Below are 17,468 nucleotides of genomic sequence, written 5' to 3'. Positions count from 1 at the left end.
CTAGCTTATGGCTACTATGGCTATGCGGTTTCCCGACGCCGTTAGCCAAGATGGACGAGGGGCCTGGCACTATCGGCGGGGCCCAGCATGTGGTCACCCGCCGGACTGCGCTGGCACGAGAATATATAGTGTATACAATGTGCTCTTAACTTTGCATGTTTACAGTGTATGTGTACCTGCACTAAACGACGGACAATTATTTATCAAACAAGTGGCAAAGAGAATAACGATGAGCGAGAATCCGCGGTGGGGCTGGGAAATGGGGAAGGGAAATGCATTTCCCTCGAACTACGAGTGCACCATGGAAATGATTATAATGCTGGGGACGTTGGAGATGACGATTTCGTTTACTTTGACCATAATAATGATTACAAATGAGAACGGTACTGGGCAGCGAGGAAGTGGAAGAACGAAATCAATTTGCTAAATGGGAGACAGTGGCGAATAAAAGGAAACCAAGTGCTATAAAAAGATTATGGGTAGGCTATTCTAAAACCGATGGTAATTGGATCTAATATCCAAAGGTTAGTTAAGACTAAGCAGGTAGTTGTAAATATTCTTGTTGTTTGTTTAATATTTTTCATTAGTAAAAATAAAAGTGGGCAAACTCGTTCATGAACAAAGAAAAGTGTGCTTTATATGGAATGTTCTTATCTTTAAATTTCTGCCTTTACCGCCTTTAAGTTTCGTTATCGTTTTGTATGCATTTCTGTAGCTTTAAACAAAGAATTATACTATACTATTATTTATACAAAATACAAATATAAACGTGCTTTGTGTTTTATTTTATACTTGTTACGAATTTTTTAAATATTTATTTTATTAAAAAAATGTATATATTACCATATTACCATAAACTATTTTAGCACACCCTTTTAAACACCCCACAACAAACTGAGTAAACAGTGAAATAAATAAATTTCCCTGGGATCTTTAATCTTAGTACCGCCCATTTTCTGAATTGTCTTTTGGCCTCCGGAATGGATGGAGACCGTTTAAGTAATGCGCAAATTTACGGCTTGGCTGAGCAGCTGACTGCCTCCCGATGTGAGGGCAGGGGAAATTCTTCGCAGTAACTATTTTCATTTCGCCTCCTTTCGCCCCATCGTCTTTTGTATTTTTGGGAGTTTTATGTTAATGCTTTATAGCCCCGGCCACGCCTCGCTTAAAGTTAAAGTTCGTTTCGGGGCTAAAGCCCCCGAACTTTTATGCGTCTGCGGTGGGTTTCAGGGTTTCAGCTGGGGCGTTGGGCGGTGCCAGGGGGTGGAGCTTTGGGGGAGGGGGCGGCGCCACATCGCCAGCTGCTGTTGGGCCACAGCTAACTGTGCTAACTGTTGGCTGATATCTGCCACTGCGATTTATTAACAGTTAGCCAAAAGCCCGGGCTCGGTGTGTACCTACCTACCCACCCACCTACCTACAGTTGCCACAATAATTGTAGTTCTTCTTCGCGGGGCCCTGGCATTATGGTTGTTGTTGCATTTGGGAGCTAGCCCAGAATTTATTGCCTGCAGCCACATGATGAATGATTCTGATAATAATATTTTGTTATTGCTTTTTTGCCTTGGGTGATTTTTTCTCGTTTTTTTTTGTTCTTTTACCCCCCAATTTTTGCCGTTGCAGCAGGTTTTAGCTGCGTTTTGTTGCCAAAAATTGAAGTCACCATGGAGCCAGGGCCAAAGAGACCTTGCCACAAAAAGCTGTTAACTCTGGGGCATGTGGCGGTGCTCCATGGAAGTTGCCCCCTGCTGTTGCGGCGGCCGCTAAAATAAAACATTCGGCCAACTGACGAAAACATAAACCAAAAGTAATAAACTAAAGGTTGTCATAAGAAAACTTAGACGGCGAGCGGTCTTAAAGGAAAGCTCATTTGTCTTGAAGAAGTTTTTCAGCTTTGGCAGCGCTCGTGCTTCATGTACGGAGTATTTTTTTAGACTGGATACACAGCGAGTGCAAAATGTCAGAAAAAAGATTTAAAGAAAGTATTTTTTTAGTTGCGTTTTTACATAAGTTTTACTGCAAAGTTGAGGAACATGGGTAGTTCAAACAAATGGTTTATTTATTTATTTGATTGTTTTATAAAAAATATGCGACAATAAAAAAAAACCTACAGTATTGCTTAATATTTCCGTTTTACTTAAGAGTATTTTTTTTCCAAAGAATTACAGACTTAAGGCAAATGCAAAGTTGTTATTCACAAAGAAAATAATGCATAGAACTCAATCAGTCCGTTGCCTGCAAAAATGTTGATATTTAAAAGTTGCAAAGTAAAATCTGAAATATTGTTGAAAACTTAACTTTCCTACGACCTTGCCCAGGCCATTTTAGAAAATGATTTCCGCAGATGCAAAAGCGACATTTGTGCGGGGAAATGAAGACAATTGTGGTGGCGGTCGGAAAACTAATCCCCAAAACGAGGAAGGGAGTGTGATAGTAGACAAAAGACAGCATCAATGTCGACACGTTAAAGCTTCGCCCAGAGCAAGTTAGTGAATTTTTTGACAAATTTATGATGATGGAATTTTAAGTGATTTTTAACGAGTGTTCGCAGACACGGTGGATTTTCGTGAACGGGGTGAGGCACCCAATATTCAGCTGCAAAGCAGCTTTATCAACATCTGTAGCTGCATAGTTGGCTAATAAATATTACATTCAACTTTGTGTAATCAAGAAGAAAATTTAAATTCCCAAAGACTTGTTGTCTTTTGAACAAAATGTAGTTAAATGACCGGAAAATGATCGGAAAATGTTAATAAATTCCATTTGGAAAATTGGGAAATTCTTCTTCTTCGACTGCCACCTCCATTTGTTGGCAACTGCAGGCGCCCATTACATGCGTAAATTGTTGAAGCCAGCACCTGTGCACTCGGCTGTAAAATTTATTGATTGCCAAATAGGCCCAAGCAGCGGCAATGACGCAGATACTGGATATAGACACGGAGGACCGGAGGCCATTTTGGAGACTGAACAAACCGGGGAATCTAAAACGGATTTAGCATATTTAGGCGAGATGGTTATATTTACTTTGAGATACAAGCTAAGCTCAAAATGCATTTGCAGATACCATTATTCAGACAGTTCCATATCTTGTCTATCAGTCCCTTGTCCGCTTTGGAAACCCTAATACTATTCCTATTACTATAACCGCAGGATTTCTACTTTGATTTCCAATGGTTCGTCTTTTGTGTGGTTTCCTCGGTGGGCGTACTCGTGCGTGTGATTGACAAGCATTTCCAATGAATTATTAATTATGTAATGCGAAACCAATCGACTGCAATTTGCATGCGAAATGAGCCTCACACGCTCACAAAGACTAATTAAGGCCTGGCGCTCGGCTTGCAGCTCGACCTATCTTGCACACACTTATATACGGAGGCATGAATGAAAATTGCACAAATTTGCATAATATAATACACCTCGATATTTAAAATGCAACACAACAATCTTTTGAGTTTGTTGCCAAGTACACGCTGGCCATTAGAAGTCTCTTCCCCCCGGCTGGCCCCCAAGGAGCACGGATGGTCTGTGTTAATTGCACCCGGACAAATTGGTCACTTAGGGAAATTGGTATATGAAAATGGGAAAATTAGTTTGTTTTCTTCACCAGGAAAAACAACAGGTCGTGGAAATCAGGCAGCTCAGCACGCATATTGAATCCAGAACCTATTGATTTGTCATTTTAAGTGAAATGTAAGAGGTAATTGGACAAACAAATTACACGATAGTTAAGCAAATAGAAGAAATACTGCTTTTCAATCAACCCTTTGAGATTTAGGGTCCTAAATTATTAACGAAATTGATGTACTGCACGAAATATAACTCTATATTCCCTAGCAAATTAGGGTCTTTCCAAGGACTTTAAAATACTTTTCAAGGAATTTTGAATTCCTTTAGAAGAATTATAAGGAAGGAGGAATTTACAATAGTTTTTAAATCATAAAAAACAAATATAAATTCCCTGGCTGTTATAAATTACCAAACTGAGTGTGTCAAAATGGTTTTTCGTTAGCTAAAAAAAAATATAAGCCTTTCTGTTGTGTGATGCAAAAACTTGCACACGTTTTCGATTGAGAGCTCTGAGACAGGAGTCCACAAAGCCAGAAAAAGGAGGAAAAAAACACAAGCACCCACACGCACTCCGCAAGGAGCCATGGCAACCAGCTGGGATCCACAGGAGAGGGTGCACAGCAGAAAAAATAAAGATTGAAGCCCGGCAAATGTTTACATAATATGGACCGCAGCACCATCCGCAGACGAGTCGAGACTCTCCAGATCCCAGACGGTAGGTGTGATGTTTGAACTACACTCGACTGGGCCGCCTGCGTTGCCAATCTCTTTTGGCTCGTCTTTACTTTTACTCCACTTTCCCCAGCACTCCGCCCTGCGCCTTGGCTTTCTGTTTTACGGCCACTGTTTTTGCCTCGGCTGGCAGAGCCAAGCCAGGCAATCCGGCCCATCTGCATCCTCGACGCCAGCCCCATCCTTGGATCCTTCCAGCTGCAGCTCGTCGGCGGCGGGGCTGGTGTTATTAACATTTCTGTTGACATCCTTGGGGTCGCGTTCTGAGCCCTGAACACGGCGAGATAGGAGAAGGTGTGCTCGACATGCGAAGATTTAGCTATCTACTTTTCTTAGACTCAAAATATAGTCCTTGCTTTAAGATAAAATACAAATTTGTTTATAATTTAAAATGGATTAGAACTAAACAGCAAATATTGACGATATTGAAATTGTCAGGAAAATATTTTTAAAGTTTTTCCTTTTTACCAAAAAATAATAAAATAATTGAACAAATTCCAAGAACTCCCAAAATGTCACTGGTTACCCGAATTCTCGCTTCAAAACCTGGGAACAAGTCATTGAAACCCTGTCTGCAAGCTTTGCAGATTAAATATAGACTGTCGAAGTGAGTTTTGTGGCACCTCTGATAATACTATTATTGCAAAATGTGAAATAATAATTTTGTATAAATTAGTAATTACTGAAAGTATAGATTAGGGTTTTCCTATAATTTACAAAATTGGATTAGCAACCCGAGCATAATTAGACAGTATAATAATTGCAGTTAAAAAACATCAAAGTATCTTGTAAAAGTATCTGTAAAGCTTCATATCTCATTTGATACTGAGTAACATTACGGTCGAGAAAATAGGGTTTCTCTTTCTTTTCCCCTTTTTTTGATTTCTTTCGTTTTTTACTCTTTTTATGTACTTAGCCGCCTTCTCAACTCAATCTTTCCATATGTGAAACATTTTCATTTTACTTTTGTGTGCAAGCATATACACTTTTTTTTTGCATTTCTGAAAGCGACTCAAAGACCCAAAAAGAAGCAAGAAAAATTATTTATGTGTATATGAATACGTATTGTTGACATATTGAGAGATTGCGGCAATTTAGACCAGACGACACCATTTAAAAAGCCATTAGGGCTTGCTCCGTCAGCTCATAATTACGAGCACAATGGAATCCCCCATTAGTAGTTGGTTCGAAGCCAGTCGGTAATCCAGTGGCCAAGTCAGCCGCCTTCCGAATGTCTTTCCACCAGCTTAGACTTCTCGTTTTCAGTTCGCTGATCAACTGCTTTCTTTGCGCCCATGTGGTGTTCGTGGATCGGTTCTCGTTCATTGTCGATGATCACGACCTTTTCCTATCCCAAAGTGCTGTTCTCGAACAGGAGTCGAATCGCAGCTATATCTCCGGGAACATGATGATTAATCGTTTGGTCAATGACTTAACACTAGTTTCGTCAATGGATATCAAGCGTCCTTCGCGACCAGAAATGCGCCTCTACAGTGTTAAATTGAACTTCTGCTCCATCTTGAATAATGGCTATAAGAACAGGTTTATCAGAATGCTTTACAATAACTATGCGCAGTTCCTCAACACCAAACCCAAGTGCCCACTTAAGCCGGTGAGTTAAACAAATATAAATTATTTTAGAATTTTATTTTCAATTTTAAGATTTTCTGATTATGTTCAAAAATCGTAGCATACTTTTTGGAACTCCTTTAAGTTGATCCAAAAGTTTCTGCTGCTGGGATTAATTAGTATCTTTTCCTCTGTTCTAGAACTTTAATTACACCCTGACTAGGGCCTATGTCGATGAAGAAATGTTACCAGATCTGCTTCCAGAGTGCACCTATCGCATGAAAATGTCTTTTCAGCAAAAATCAAAGCAATTAGCTCACATGCAAATTGATGGAAGATTGCTCACCAAACGTTAACACAACAAACCCAATGTTTTATTTTTCAATAAAATAAAAAAATGTAGCAAATAGTCCAAGCAATAATCAATATGTGGAGCATGGATTTTCTGTTACGGATTCGGTTGGATGAATTAAACAATTACCGCCAAATTGGGCCAGCTACAGAATCGACCAATGTGTTATGCGAATTTATATGTCATTTACGTGAGCTATTAGCTTATTAAATCTACCAAAACTGTTAGAGTAAATTTCAATGATTTATTTTAGAAATCAAGGACTTTTATTGTCGTCTTGAGGATTGTGTTTCAGAGGACGATTATGTTTCATTCCATCGCTTGAACGAGCACATTAAGATTATAATATTTGTCCAATTATATACAACAGTGCCTATTAACAATTAAAACTTATCGAACCTAGACATCTTAAATTAAAAAAGCTTGTAAATTAGCCCCAAAAAGTTTATTGATTCTGCTGAAAGTCCATCGACATTATAGTATAATCATTGGTCATGAAAGCATCGTATTTGATATGTGGCTTATACGTCCTGATGAGCGTAGTATGTGGCGAAAATCGCGGAATACGAGTTTACTTCGATGACTTCGTAGTCAAGTATAAGGCGCCAGACATTTTTGTAAAGATGGATTCCAATTTAACGCAATCAAATAATCGGAGCTACATTAACTTGGAGGTGATACTTAAGAAAGATGTTAATGATATAAACGTTCGACTTTCGATGGAGTTTTGGAAACCAAATGCCAAGGCCAAAATGAAATTGTACGACGTTCGTGTGGATGGTTGTCAATTGCTTCGAAGTATTCACCAAAATAAACTGTTTAATGTATTTGTGAAGAGCTTTAAAAAGCATGCCAATGTTATTTTGATGTGTCCTCTTAAGGCGGTATGTTACATTCAACTTGGAGTGCAACATTTTAATGATCCTTATCTCTTATAGAACTACAGCTACAAGATGGTGAATTGGTTTTTGGATGAAAATGATCTGCCGGCCTTTGTGCCGGTCGGCAAATTTCGAACACTCACTGAATATTACACCCAACAGCGTTTGGGAATACGTATTGTGGCAAGCGGCGATGTTTTGGCCAAACACTGAGCCATTGCAATAAAATTGCAAAAAGGGGACAGTTAACAAATATGACTATAAACTAAATAGTCCTAAGCAAACAAAACACTACATTGCGAAAAGAGAAATAGAAATAATTGTAGTAATGCTTGAGTTTAATTTCTTCGCTTCAATGATCACATTAATATAATGGTTTAGTAATAATTATTAAAATAATATCAAATCCAGGTATCTTAAATTAAAAAAGCTTGTAAATTGGAGTGAGGCAATTTTATTTATTCGACTGGAAATCTAATCGCCACTATAGTATAAGCATTCGTCATGAAAACGTCGTATTTGATATGTGGAATATACGTCCTAATGGACTTGGCTAGTAGCGCTGAGCGCAGCTTTCGGATTTACTTTGACGAATTTGCAATCAAGTACAAGGTGGCAGATATTTTTGAGAAGGTGGAATGTCATTTGTCTCAATTGAACAATCGGAGCTACATCAACGCAGAGATGATACTTAAAAGGGAAGTGAACGATATGACCATTCGAGCCACCATGGATTTTTGGAAACCAAACTCTCAAATAAATATGAAAGTGTATGATGTTCGACTGGATGGATGTGACCTACTTCGAAGCATAAACAAAAATAAACTTTTAAACTTGTATGTGAAGACCTTCAAAAAGCACGCTAGTGTTACTTTGTCATGTCCATTTAAAGCGGTACTTTGAATTACGTTAAAAAGTGAACCTATCTAAGGCTCTACATATTTTTCAGAACTACAGCTACAAGATGGTGGATTGGTTTATGGAGGAAAATGATCTTCCACCCTATATGCCGGTTGGCAAATTTCGAACACTCACTGAATATTTCACGCGACAGCGATTGGCAATACGTGTTGTGGCACACGGCAATGTTTCGGCCAACCAATAAGCCCTTGCAATAACACTTCAAAAGGGGTTTCCTCTGTTTACAATAAATATGAATAAAATTAAATAATATTATAAAAGCAAAACACGATATTGCGAAATGAAAAATAATAATATTAGGGATATGGCTTGAGTCTATTTTTTTCGCTTCAATGCCCACACTGAGATAATAGCAGAGTAATAATTACTAAAATAATATCAAAATGAGGCATCTTAAATTAAAAAAGCTTGCAGAATGGACTGAAAAAGTTGATGGATTCTGCGCGAAATTTAATAGCCATTAGAATATAAGCATTTGTCATGAAAACGTCGTATTTGATATTTGGAATTTATGTCCTAATGGACTTGGCTAGTAGCGCTGAACGCAGCATTCGAATTCTCTTTGACGAATTTAAGATTAAGTACAAAGTGACAGATATTTTTGAGAAGGTGGAATGTCATTTGGCTCAATTAAACAACCGAAGCTACATCAACGCAGAGGTGATTCTCAAAAGGGAAATTAACGATATGACCATTCGAGCCACCATGGATTTTTGGAAACCAAACTCTCAATTAAATATGAAAGTGTATGATGTTCGTCTGAATGGATGTGACTTACTTCGAAGTATTAACACAAATAAACTGTTCAGTTTTTATGTAAAGACCATCAAAAAGCACGCTAATGTTATTTTGGCATGTCCATTTAAAGCGGTATGTTAAATAATGTTTAAATATGAACCCATGTAAGGATCTACATATTTTTCAGAACTTCAGCTACAAGATGGTGGATTGGTTTTTGGATGAAAAAGATCTACCACTATTTGTGCCAGTCGGTACTTTTCGAACCTTTACTGAATTTTACACCCAAAAACGACTCGGCCTACGTCTTGTAGGACGTGGAAAAGTTTTGACCAAATAATAATCCCTTGCGATAAAACAATATATTAATATTAATATATTTTTAAAAAATAAAGGAAAACAAACGTGTTGCGTACACTATACTGAAAGCAATTATACTTTAAATGATGTTTTTTTTATTGTATTTATCTACAAAAACTATCCTAATTATTTTATTATCCAACAACGAGTTCTTAATTGGCCGGATGTAAATACGAGTGTGGAATATTTTCAAATCCCCCGGGGCATTAAAGCAGCACTTCTAAACGCAGTCGAGTGACATTAAAATGAAAGCGTTGACCACTTGTACCTTGTTCTGGATATTGTGGTTCAACAACCACATCTGCTTGAAATGTCAGGAACGCAACTTTCGAATAAAGTTAGAAGAGTTCTCAGTGAAATACAGGGTACGTGATTTGATCGAGCATATTGATTTCCGCATCGTTCACCTCAACAATCGGAGCTTTGTTAATGGTGAGATGATATTGAAGTCGGACGTGGAGGATATACTAATGCACACCGCTATGGACTTTTGGAAGGCAAGCAACAAAAAGAAACTCAAACTATATGATGGTCGCATGGATGCTTGTAAATTCCTTAGAACTTCACACCGGTTTGGATTGTTTAACATTTACGTAAAAAGTTTTAGAAAACACACAAACGCCAACTTCTCGTGCCCCCTAAAAATGGTAAGCTACTGCCAATAATTTGGCTTTTAATTTAGACAATAATGTATAATTTTTCTTAGAATTACAGCTATACCTTGACCAACTGGCATATGGATGAGAGGGATCTTCCTCCTTTCGTTCCTTTTGGTACATTTCGCACCATTACCGAATATTTTACCCAAGACCGATTAGCATTACGAATCGCTACGCAAGGAAAAGTAATTGCCAATAAGTTGGCGGATGTGTAAGACTTTCCAATCTTGTATTACTAAAAAAACTGTTTACAACCTTCAAAGTTAAATAACAATGATAAATAACAATTAAAAATAAAAATACCTAAACACTTGGGATTTGATTACTTTATTTATAAACATATTCCAAATAGTGATTATTCATGCCTTATATTTCACTCAAAGGAATAAACAATTCAATGTAAAATTAACAAACTCATTTTTATTTAGAAAGGTTTTTACTTTATAAGGATGTGTGTGTTTTTTTTAATTTTTTGTTAACTAGTAATTCAATCGGAAAATTTGATGACAAATGCATGCATTAATGGCGGCTGGTATGAAAAGGTAATCACAAATTGAAAAACGAATTCTAGCTAGTCACTACACAAAGTATTCTTGCTCAATCACCAAATAGAGCTTTAGCATTGCAGTATAAACCTTCAACATGAGAACTTTGTTTTGGATCCGCTGGTTTCTTATTTTCAAATGTGTGAACACGTCGCAGAAAAATTTTCAAATAATCGTCGATGATGTCGGCGCTAAGATTCTGAACAAGGAGACTATCGAAAAGTTGGATTGCCAGGTAGTTCAAAGTGATAATCGCAGTATTGTAAACTGTCAAATGCTGCTTAATCGCGAAGTCCCCAAAGTTGATATTCGGACAGCATTGGAATACAAAAGAGCAAGTGGTCCAGCAATGAAGTTATACGATGCTCGATTGGATGCCTGTCTATTTATGGGAAGTGCTCATAAGAACCGATTCTTTAATATATATTCAAAGAACTTTAGAAAATTTTCCAACTTGCAATGTCCCCTCAAAGCGGTGGGTATTCTAACGAATCGAGAAACAAAGAATAATAAAGGATATTTCTTCTTCAGAACTTTAATTACACTCTGGAAGGATTCTATGTGGACGAACAGGAATTTCCATCGTCTGTGCCCTCTGGAACATTCCGATGTCTAAGCGAATTTTATTTAAACAAAACATTGATTGTATCGCGTATTATAGCCCATGGAAAAGTCACAGACAGACTTTAAACATATTTTGACGATATTTTAAAATAAAGTCATCGAGAAACCAAGCTTAAAATTACTCATTATTATAATATCAATCAACAAAATACTTTACGGATTTCATTTTTGTATGCCTCATTTCATGCTTATGTAAAGCAAAATCAATTTTACTTTTATAAAGCCATTAGCAACACATACACCATGTAATTCAAAACCGATCAAAAATGCATTACTTATTTTTCGTTTTCACAAAAGTATAGAGATTTAACCAAATTTCACATTTTGATGAAGTCATAAACTATTTATTCGCTAAAATGAAAGCTCCAGATATTTTATCTTCGCTTGTCCTGATTTTGTGTACCATCATTCTGGGCCGTGTGTGGGCTAGAGTAAGTATGCTTTAACAGGAACCTACTAATTAAAGCTTAAAAATAATATTTGTTTAACAAGATGGAAGCATACATGACGCAAATTAAGTGTGCCACCTATTACCCGGAGGTTGTGCAAAATGTAAGCTGTCATTTAAATCGCACATCCAAGGGTTCTGGATCGTCTTCATACTCTGCAGAGTTCGCCTTGTCCGAAGATGTTAGTGACGTCAAAGGCAATTACGTATTTTCCCTAAAACGAGGCTCACACATAACCAACTACACTGCATTAGAGTTGGACTATTGTCAGGTCCTGGATTCCTTACAATCACAATATTTACTTAAGATGATTGCCGATGAGCTGCGGCGAGTTTCTAATTTTCCACTGCAATGTCCGTTTAAAAAAGTAAGTTTGTTTACATCTTTAAAAAAATGTAAACAAAATGTATGATTATTAATATATATTTTTGTTTTGTATATATTATAAAATATTTATTTATTTCTCTGCAGAACAAGAGGTTTTACATAGATCATTACACGATCAACTCGAAGCTGATTCCCAGCTATGCGCCAGAGTTGGTTTTTATATCGGATTGCAATATCTTCGTTAAAAAACGCAGAGCCCTGCAATTAACTATCCATGGTCGTGTAGTTCGTAGCCGATCGGGTCGTTAGCGAAATGTGTGTTTCCAAAACACAAAGGCCGCCCATATTAATGGCATCCCGTGTGCACTAATTAAATGAATTGTATTAATAAATTTTAATGGGCAATAAAGCGGCAAAGCAGAGCCATAACATTTAAAGGCTTTTTTAAAATTATTTTTCATTTTATAAATTCAGTGGCAATAAATCAGTCAACAGTACGTTTTTGACGGCAGTCATGAATTTTTGGCTTTGGATCTGCTGCTTCTCCCTCATATTCAAGTGTATGAGGAGCGAAGACCGAAACTTTCGGGTTATAATTGACCAAGTTAACATAACTCATCTTGACCGCGATGTGTACGAGCAATTCGATTGCGAGGTGTACGAGGTGAACAATCGCACCCACATGGACTCGAGTCACACTTTTACCCGGGTCGTAGATGAAGTTACTGTGCACGCTGCTCTGGATTTTTACAAGCTCAACAGCAAGCAGAGGATGAAACTGTACGATGTCGAGTTCGACGGATGCTATATTCTGGAACATGCCAACAAAAACCGACTGTTCAACGTGTACGTAAAGAATTTGAAAAAGCACTCGAATCGGAAATTTCAGTGCCCCTTTAAGGCTGTAAGTATGCGTTTGAAACACTGAAGTAAAACAAAAATATTCATACTTTCTCTTGCAGCACGTAAGATATGAAGCGAAAAACCTGTCGATGGATGAGCAGGATTTCCCCTCCTTTGTACCACTTGGAAAATTCCGATCCATGATCGAGTACATAATGAATAAGAAACTGAGGGCAAGGGTCATTGCAACCGGAAAAATTATCCCATTTGCAACGGATCCGTTTAAGGTCATTACATAATGGATTTTAAATAAACCACTGACTTGGCTGCATTTGCTAAGTTAAAATTGGGCATTGGTAAAGAGGTTAATTTTTAAAATTATATATATATAACTCTTGAAAATATTGGTTAATTGGTTCAAAAAGGCTTTGCAACTTGCTACTGTTTTTTATGGTATACAACATGTGCTACCTTTTTTTATCATCTTCATAGTGCAACAGATGTTTTGTACTAGCACTTGATATCGTTTATTGATTTTCTCAAAAAAGCAGTTTTCCTGTTCCTTATCAAGGCTAGTTATTTTTGCATTGTTGATGGATATTAGCCAATAAATTAATATTTATAAATCAACTTCTGTGTTTTCTTGCTTTGATTTATATTTCGTAATGTTCACTGTACTGGGCTTATAACTTATGCGAAAAGTATGCAACTATATTTGTAATAAAAACAATTTTTCCTAATGTGTCTACCGGGTTGCCATTTGTTTTCCCTCTCTGAGCAAATAACTTAAAGTTTTTATTTTAATGGATTATACGTGCGTTCCTGTCGTTCTATGCAAATAAAAGTAGAGACCATAGCTAAGGAAAAGTTGAGACACAATGGAAAACTATGTAACCTAATGCACCGTGCTCCTAGCCCCTCTGTTGAATATTTTATAACATAATCGTAATGATTTATTGCCGAATTTGCAGTTTTCGTAAAATATGTCAGCCAAGGGGACATCAATTACTTTAGTTTAAACATCCTGCCGTCAACAAACGCCGCACAGAAGTATGAGCGCCGAAGGCGAGGGGCCAGAGGTTAATGGATGGGGATTTTCTGTGCAAAGAGTAAGGAGATTCGGGGGTTCAGAGGTCCTACACACAAGCTTCAATGTACATTTTCCATATTTTTTCGTTGTTTTTTTTTTTTTTTTGTTTTTTGAGCGAAAAGAACTTGATTACACGTGCGCTAATTTAGTTGCACGCGAAAACATGCGAGTAATCAAAACGGTTGCTGAAGTGCCAGACCGCCAGACCCTTAACTCAACGGAGAGCACCCACCGTGCAGCCCGGCTCCTTTGCCTTCCAGAACGAGTGTGTGTGTATATGTACCTGCCCCACCTACCCGGCGAGTGTGGTACCTACATATCTTTCAGTTTTCCCCCGGCCAGGACATCCTTAACCCGTTGGCGTTGGAAACTCGAGTTCATGGCATGTTCATGCATGTTGCCGGTTGTTGGCCCTGCGCGCTCACAAATTTAATTTATACACACTCACACGAGTCTATATACATTTAAATACAAACTTGCACATTTTTTTCGTATTTATTTTTATCCTTTTACACACACACCGCGGCGGCATGCAATGATGGGTGGAGCACAAAAAATGTGCAATAAATTTTTAATTTAAATCAAGCCATCACGCTTTCCCCAACCGAACTCCCAAGTGCGAAGGGGATTTGGGGTCGGGAATTATGAGAAAGCTGGCTTCACGGGGTTTATTAACATACGAATGCAACTTGCACTATATACTTTATATAGTAATTTATTTACCTGTCTCCCTTTGTAGGCTCCGCGGAACAACAGCCGAGTGCTTTTTGGTGGGCTTCGAATGAGCTTCGTTTGATTTATTGCTAGAACTCATAAATGAACTTGACTTGGGATCCATCCAGCCTGCAAGACAAAAATTTAAAAAACTCTTAAATATTTTAGATTGCCGCAATATTGCTGTGTTTAATTTTAAGATTTTCGGCTTAGGGTATTGCCCAAAAAGATGTTTAGAAATAAGTATTCTTTGCCCATTTGGCAGATAACTTATTTTATTACATTTGATTTTTAAAAAAGATTTTAATTTGGGGTATCCTCAAAATCTATTTGTACAAGTTTATTATGTGATATCCCCAAAAAAGAGCTTCGTACTTTTTGTTAAATATGTTTCGTAAAATTTACCTTATTTATGATTTACTGCTTTTCCAAAGTGTTATAAAAATGTTTTTTTTTTTTAAGTTATAGAATTAGGTAGGTAATTAACACAGGGCCTGTTGAAAAAGGCTTTTGAGACTTTTATTACATTATTACATTTACATTTTTTAAGAAACGGAAATAATATTTACCTATCTACAAATTTTAAATAAATAACCAATAATATATCCATATATACGTAAAGATCTAAACAAAAATGTTCTATTATCTTTGCAGCACTTTATTGATCACGACAAATTTCATCTAAACTACATTACTCTAAATTTCAAGCATCCTCCCTAGCAATTCTAAGGACATATCCAAGAAGAATACTACTCAGCATCCACATCGACCCGCATCGCCTTGCAGAGGTCCCTGAGCTGCTTGCTCGACTCCTCCATTTCGGTGCGCAGCTGGGAGAGACTGATCTGCAGCCGGGCCATGCGCATGTCGCCGGCCTTCAGGCGCACCTCCTGGTTGGCCGTAAGGCCGGTGGCATCCCGACGACCTTGCGGCGGACGCTGGCGTTGTGGGTGGCGTGGGTGCCTGTGGGTGGCGTGGGTGCCTGTGGGTGGGACTGCGGGTGCGAGTGACCAGGCGATTGGCAGCTGCAATGACGTCGCCCTCGTCCTCTTGGTCGAGGCCATTGCTGGGGCTGCAGAGCGTCTTAGTTTCCGTTTCCGGCATCGTTTTCCTTTTTTTTGGGAAGGATTTTAAGGGTAGCAGTCGTGCTAGTCGTTTGTCGTCACAGAAATTTTGTGTTGCCAAAATTACACATGAAGACGGGCTGGCTGGTGGGCAGACAGACAACAATGTGTATGTTGCGTATCGAATTGTTTCAAATTGTTTGTGCTTTGTGCCTTACTTGTGACATCATCAACACGGAATGCTGAGCTCGCACAGGATATCCTATGGTTTGGTATTTTGTGGTGGCCACCACGCAGAAAACTTTGCCATCGGAGAGGGGGGCAACAACATGTGTGCTTTGGAGCATACCACTGAACTTTAATTACAATTAACCGCAAATGATGTAGCGCTGCTGGTGACGGCGGCGGTGGCGTTAGGTTGCGGTCATACAGCGAAAAATGATGATAACAACAAGTTTTTTAAACTGGTTCCTGGGCGACTTTAAAGTGCTCTTACAGTTTTTAAAAATTCCTTTAAGGAAAATGTGTTTGACGCTAGGTGGCGCTGTGAAAACAGCACATTTCTGCATGCATATATTCATCTCTCTCGCACTCTTTACAGCTGAGTAACGGTTTTATGGTAATCGAGACTATTGACTATAGATTTTCTTATTTTTTTGTTGATAAACCCTTTTTGGCTCTTTAAAAATATTTTATAAATTTTCTAACAGGCAAAAGAAATACCACCTTTAGTTTCTAAGCGTATTCTATCTAAAGACCTACATTAAATGAAATTTAAGAAACAGACACAACCTTAAAAACTTGTAAACTTGATTTAAATACGAAATTTCAATACATTTTTGTCTGCTTTAAAGGGCTCAAGTGAACTTGCCAAAACAACAGCTAATTTAAATCAATTACTTAAGTTATAAGTAATAATTAATACCCGTCTTCCATAATTGATATCGACGTCTCCGGCTTCGATACAATGCAGGATACTCAAAAAAAGTGGAAATAAACCTATTATTGCATCAGAAGTTGCTGCACACAAATACTCACACACGAGGAGGCAAGAAACCAGGAGCAACATGGCAGCACGAGCGCAGGACGAGGGGCGTATCTGACCACAGGGAGGACACGGCATGCGATGGCCAGGCCAACTCAACTCATGCTATTCGGGTGAGGAAAAGAAGGAGGTGCAGGAGGGGTGCCAGGCTTGCAATTAATTAAAAATACATGCACCGTGAACGAGTTCCAGACATCCTGGCTGTCCTGCCTCCTGCAGCTGCATTAATTTGACCGCAAAATAAGCCAAGTGTTCGGTGCAGGGCAGCGCTATGGCCAAAGCCATATCGCACAGCGAATATTTTCTTTATAAGTGAGCAGCGCTAAATGCATTACACTCGAGACCAGCAAAATGATGTCCTGTTTTTATTAAATCCCTCCTCCTTTTTCATTTTCGTTTTCCTTTTTTTTTTTTTTTATTTTATTTTTTTTTACGAGAACCCGTGGTCAGCATGTGGCAGGCGGGCAGGGCGAAGTCCTTGTTCGTGCTGCGTAAGCTGCGTTCATTTGTAAACAACATAGTCATCGCTGGAAAAACAATAACAAGCCCGGCCAGGAGAATAACAGCGAAACTTGAAGTACGTATAAACATGCTGAATAATTAAATACTCTTTGCCCAGCCCCAGCTTGAGGGCTTGAAAAATAATTTAAAAAATGCTTTTACTTGTACATCATTAAATTACATTTTTCAACTTTAATGCGGGCCACATCTTCAGCGAATAGCTGCGCATTCCAAGCGTAGCATTCCCAAGATATAATCAGCAATCAGAAATCAGTGGCCCTCTAATCGGAATTTTCTTCTGTCTTGAAATTACATTTCCTGAATTTGTACATATGGCCAAAGACAAAAGCCATGGCAAATTGCGTGGCTTTTGGCTTACGCAGAGTATGGGAAAAATAAGCAAGGCCAGGACATCAAATAAAGTTAAGCAAACAAGAGCATTAAGTGCATTGATGTTGCTACTGCTGTTGTCTGAGGACCCCCGGCA

At 38.2% G+C, this 17,468-nt stretch overlaps 10 protein-coding genes across 14 annotated transcripts in view; 8 read left to right on the top strand and 2 right to left on the bottom strand.

Moving 5' to 3' along the window:
• The window catches only part of LOC108032554 (uncharacterized), a 47,790-nt gene that overhangs the window by 16,141 nt on the left and 14,181 nt on the right, over positions 1-17,468 (bottom strand). For 4 of the 5 annotated variants that reach the window (XM_017106433.3, XM_017106434.3, XM_017106435.3 and 1 more), the window contains one exon: positions 14,381-14,500. In XM_017106433.3, the coding sequence (XP_016961922.1) occupies positions 14,381-14,500 (120 nt within the window). Of the gene's footprint in view, positions 1-14,380; positions 14,501-17,468 lie in introns of those variants that run through there. The other variant, XM_044094478.2, reaches the window with a different exon arrangement.
• On the top strand, positions 5,509-6,443 carry LOC108032560 (uncharacterized). Its single transcript, XM_017106440.3, has 2 exons — positions 5,509-5,911; positions 6,069-6,443. Exons 1-2 carry the CDS (start codon positions 5,531-5,533, stop codon positions 6,222-6,224), a joined length of 537 nt encoding a protein of 178 aa, XP_016961929.1. The 5' UTR covers positions 5,509-5,530; the 3' UTR covers positions 6,225-6,443.
• On the top strand, positions 6,677-7,378 carry LOC108032331 (uncharacterized). Its single transcript, XM_050885603.1, has 2 exons — positions 6,677-7,104; positions 7,159-7,378. Exons 1-2 carry the CDS (start codon positions 6,715-6,717, stop codon positions 7,312-7,314), a joined length of 546 nt encoding a protein of 181 aa, XP_050741560.1. The 5' UTR covers positions 6,677-6,714; the 3' UTR covers positions 7,315-7,378.
• LOC108032330 (uncharacterized) lies at positions 7,552-8,249 on the top strand. The gene is made up of 2 exons (XM_050885602.1): positions 7,552-7,995; positions 8,051-8,249. The coding sequence occupies exons 1-2, from the start codon at positions 7,606-7,608 to the stop codon at positions 8,204-8,206; spliced, it is 546 nt and encodes a 181-aa protein (XP_050741559.1). The 5' UTR covers positions 7,552-7,605; the 3' UTR covers positions 8,207-8,249.
• Positions 8,470-9,148, top strand: LOC108032559 (uncharacterized). Its single transcript, XM_017106439.3, has 2 exons — positions 8,470-8,892; positions 8,948-9,148. The coding sequence occupies exons 1-2, from the start codon at positions 8,503-8,505 to the stop codon at positions 9,098-9,100; spliced, it is 543 nt and encodes a 180-aa protein (XP_016961928.1). The 5' UTR covers positions 8,470-8,502; the 3' UTR covers positions 9,101-9,148.
• LOC108032329 (uncharacterized) lies at positions 9,366-9,994 on the top strand. Its single transcript, XM_017106139.3, has 2 exons — positions 9,366-9,767; positions 9,827-9,994. The coding sequence occupies exons 1-2, from the start codon at positions 9,366-9,368 to the stop codon at positions 9,992-9,994; spliced, it is 570 nt and encodes a 189-aa protein (XP_016961628.1).
• LOC108032328 (uncharacterized) lies at positions 10,409-11,046 on the top strand. The gene is made up of 2 exons (XM_017106137.3): positions 10,409-10,799; positions 10,856-11,046. The coding sequence occupies exons 1-2, from the start codon at positions 10,422-10,424 to the stop codon at positions 11,012-11,014; spliced, it is 537 nt and encodes a 178-aa protein (XP_016961626.1). The 5' UTR covers positions 10,409-10,421; the 3' UTR covers positions 11,015-11,046.
• LOC108032327 (uncharacterized) lies at positions 11,393-12,033 on the top strand. Its single transcript, XM_017106136.3, has 2 exons — positions 11,393-11,764; positions 11,869-12,033. The coding sequence occupies exons 1-2, from the start codon at positions 11,441-11,443 to the stop codon at positions 12,031-12,033; spliced, it is 489 nt and encodes a 162-aa protein (XP_016961625.3). The 5' UTR covers positions 11,393-11,440.
• LOC108032558 (uncharacterized) lies at positions 12,206-13,009 on the top strand. Its single transcript, XM_017106438.3, has 2 exons — positions 12,206-12,628; positions 12,687-13,009. Exons 1-2 carry the CDS (start codon positions 12,239-12,241, stop codon positions 12,864-12,866), a joined length of 570 nt encoding a protein of 189 aa, XP_016961927.1. The 5' UTR covers positions 12,206-12,238; the 3' UTR covers positions 12,867-13,009.
• Positions 15,009-15,682, bottom strand: LOC108032561 (uncharacterized). Its single transcript, XM_017106442.3, is given in 2 exon segments — positions 15,009-15,336; positions 15,338-15,682. Coding segments are annotated over 2 exon segments (354 nt in total). The 5' UTR covers positions 15,476-15,682; the 3' UTR covers positions 15,009-15,120.

Source organism: Drosophila biarmipes, chromosome 2L (genome assembly GCF_025231255.1).
Source record: "Drosophila biarmipes strain raj3 chromosome 2L, RU_DBia_V1.1, whole genome shotgun sequence".
Lineage (NCBI taxonomy): Eukaryota > Metazoa > Arthropoda > Insecta > Diptera > Drosophilidae > Drosophila > Drosophila biarmipes.
This window is presented reverse-complemented; position numbering and strand designations above follow the sequence as displayed.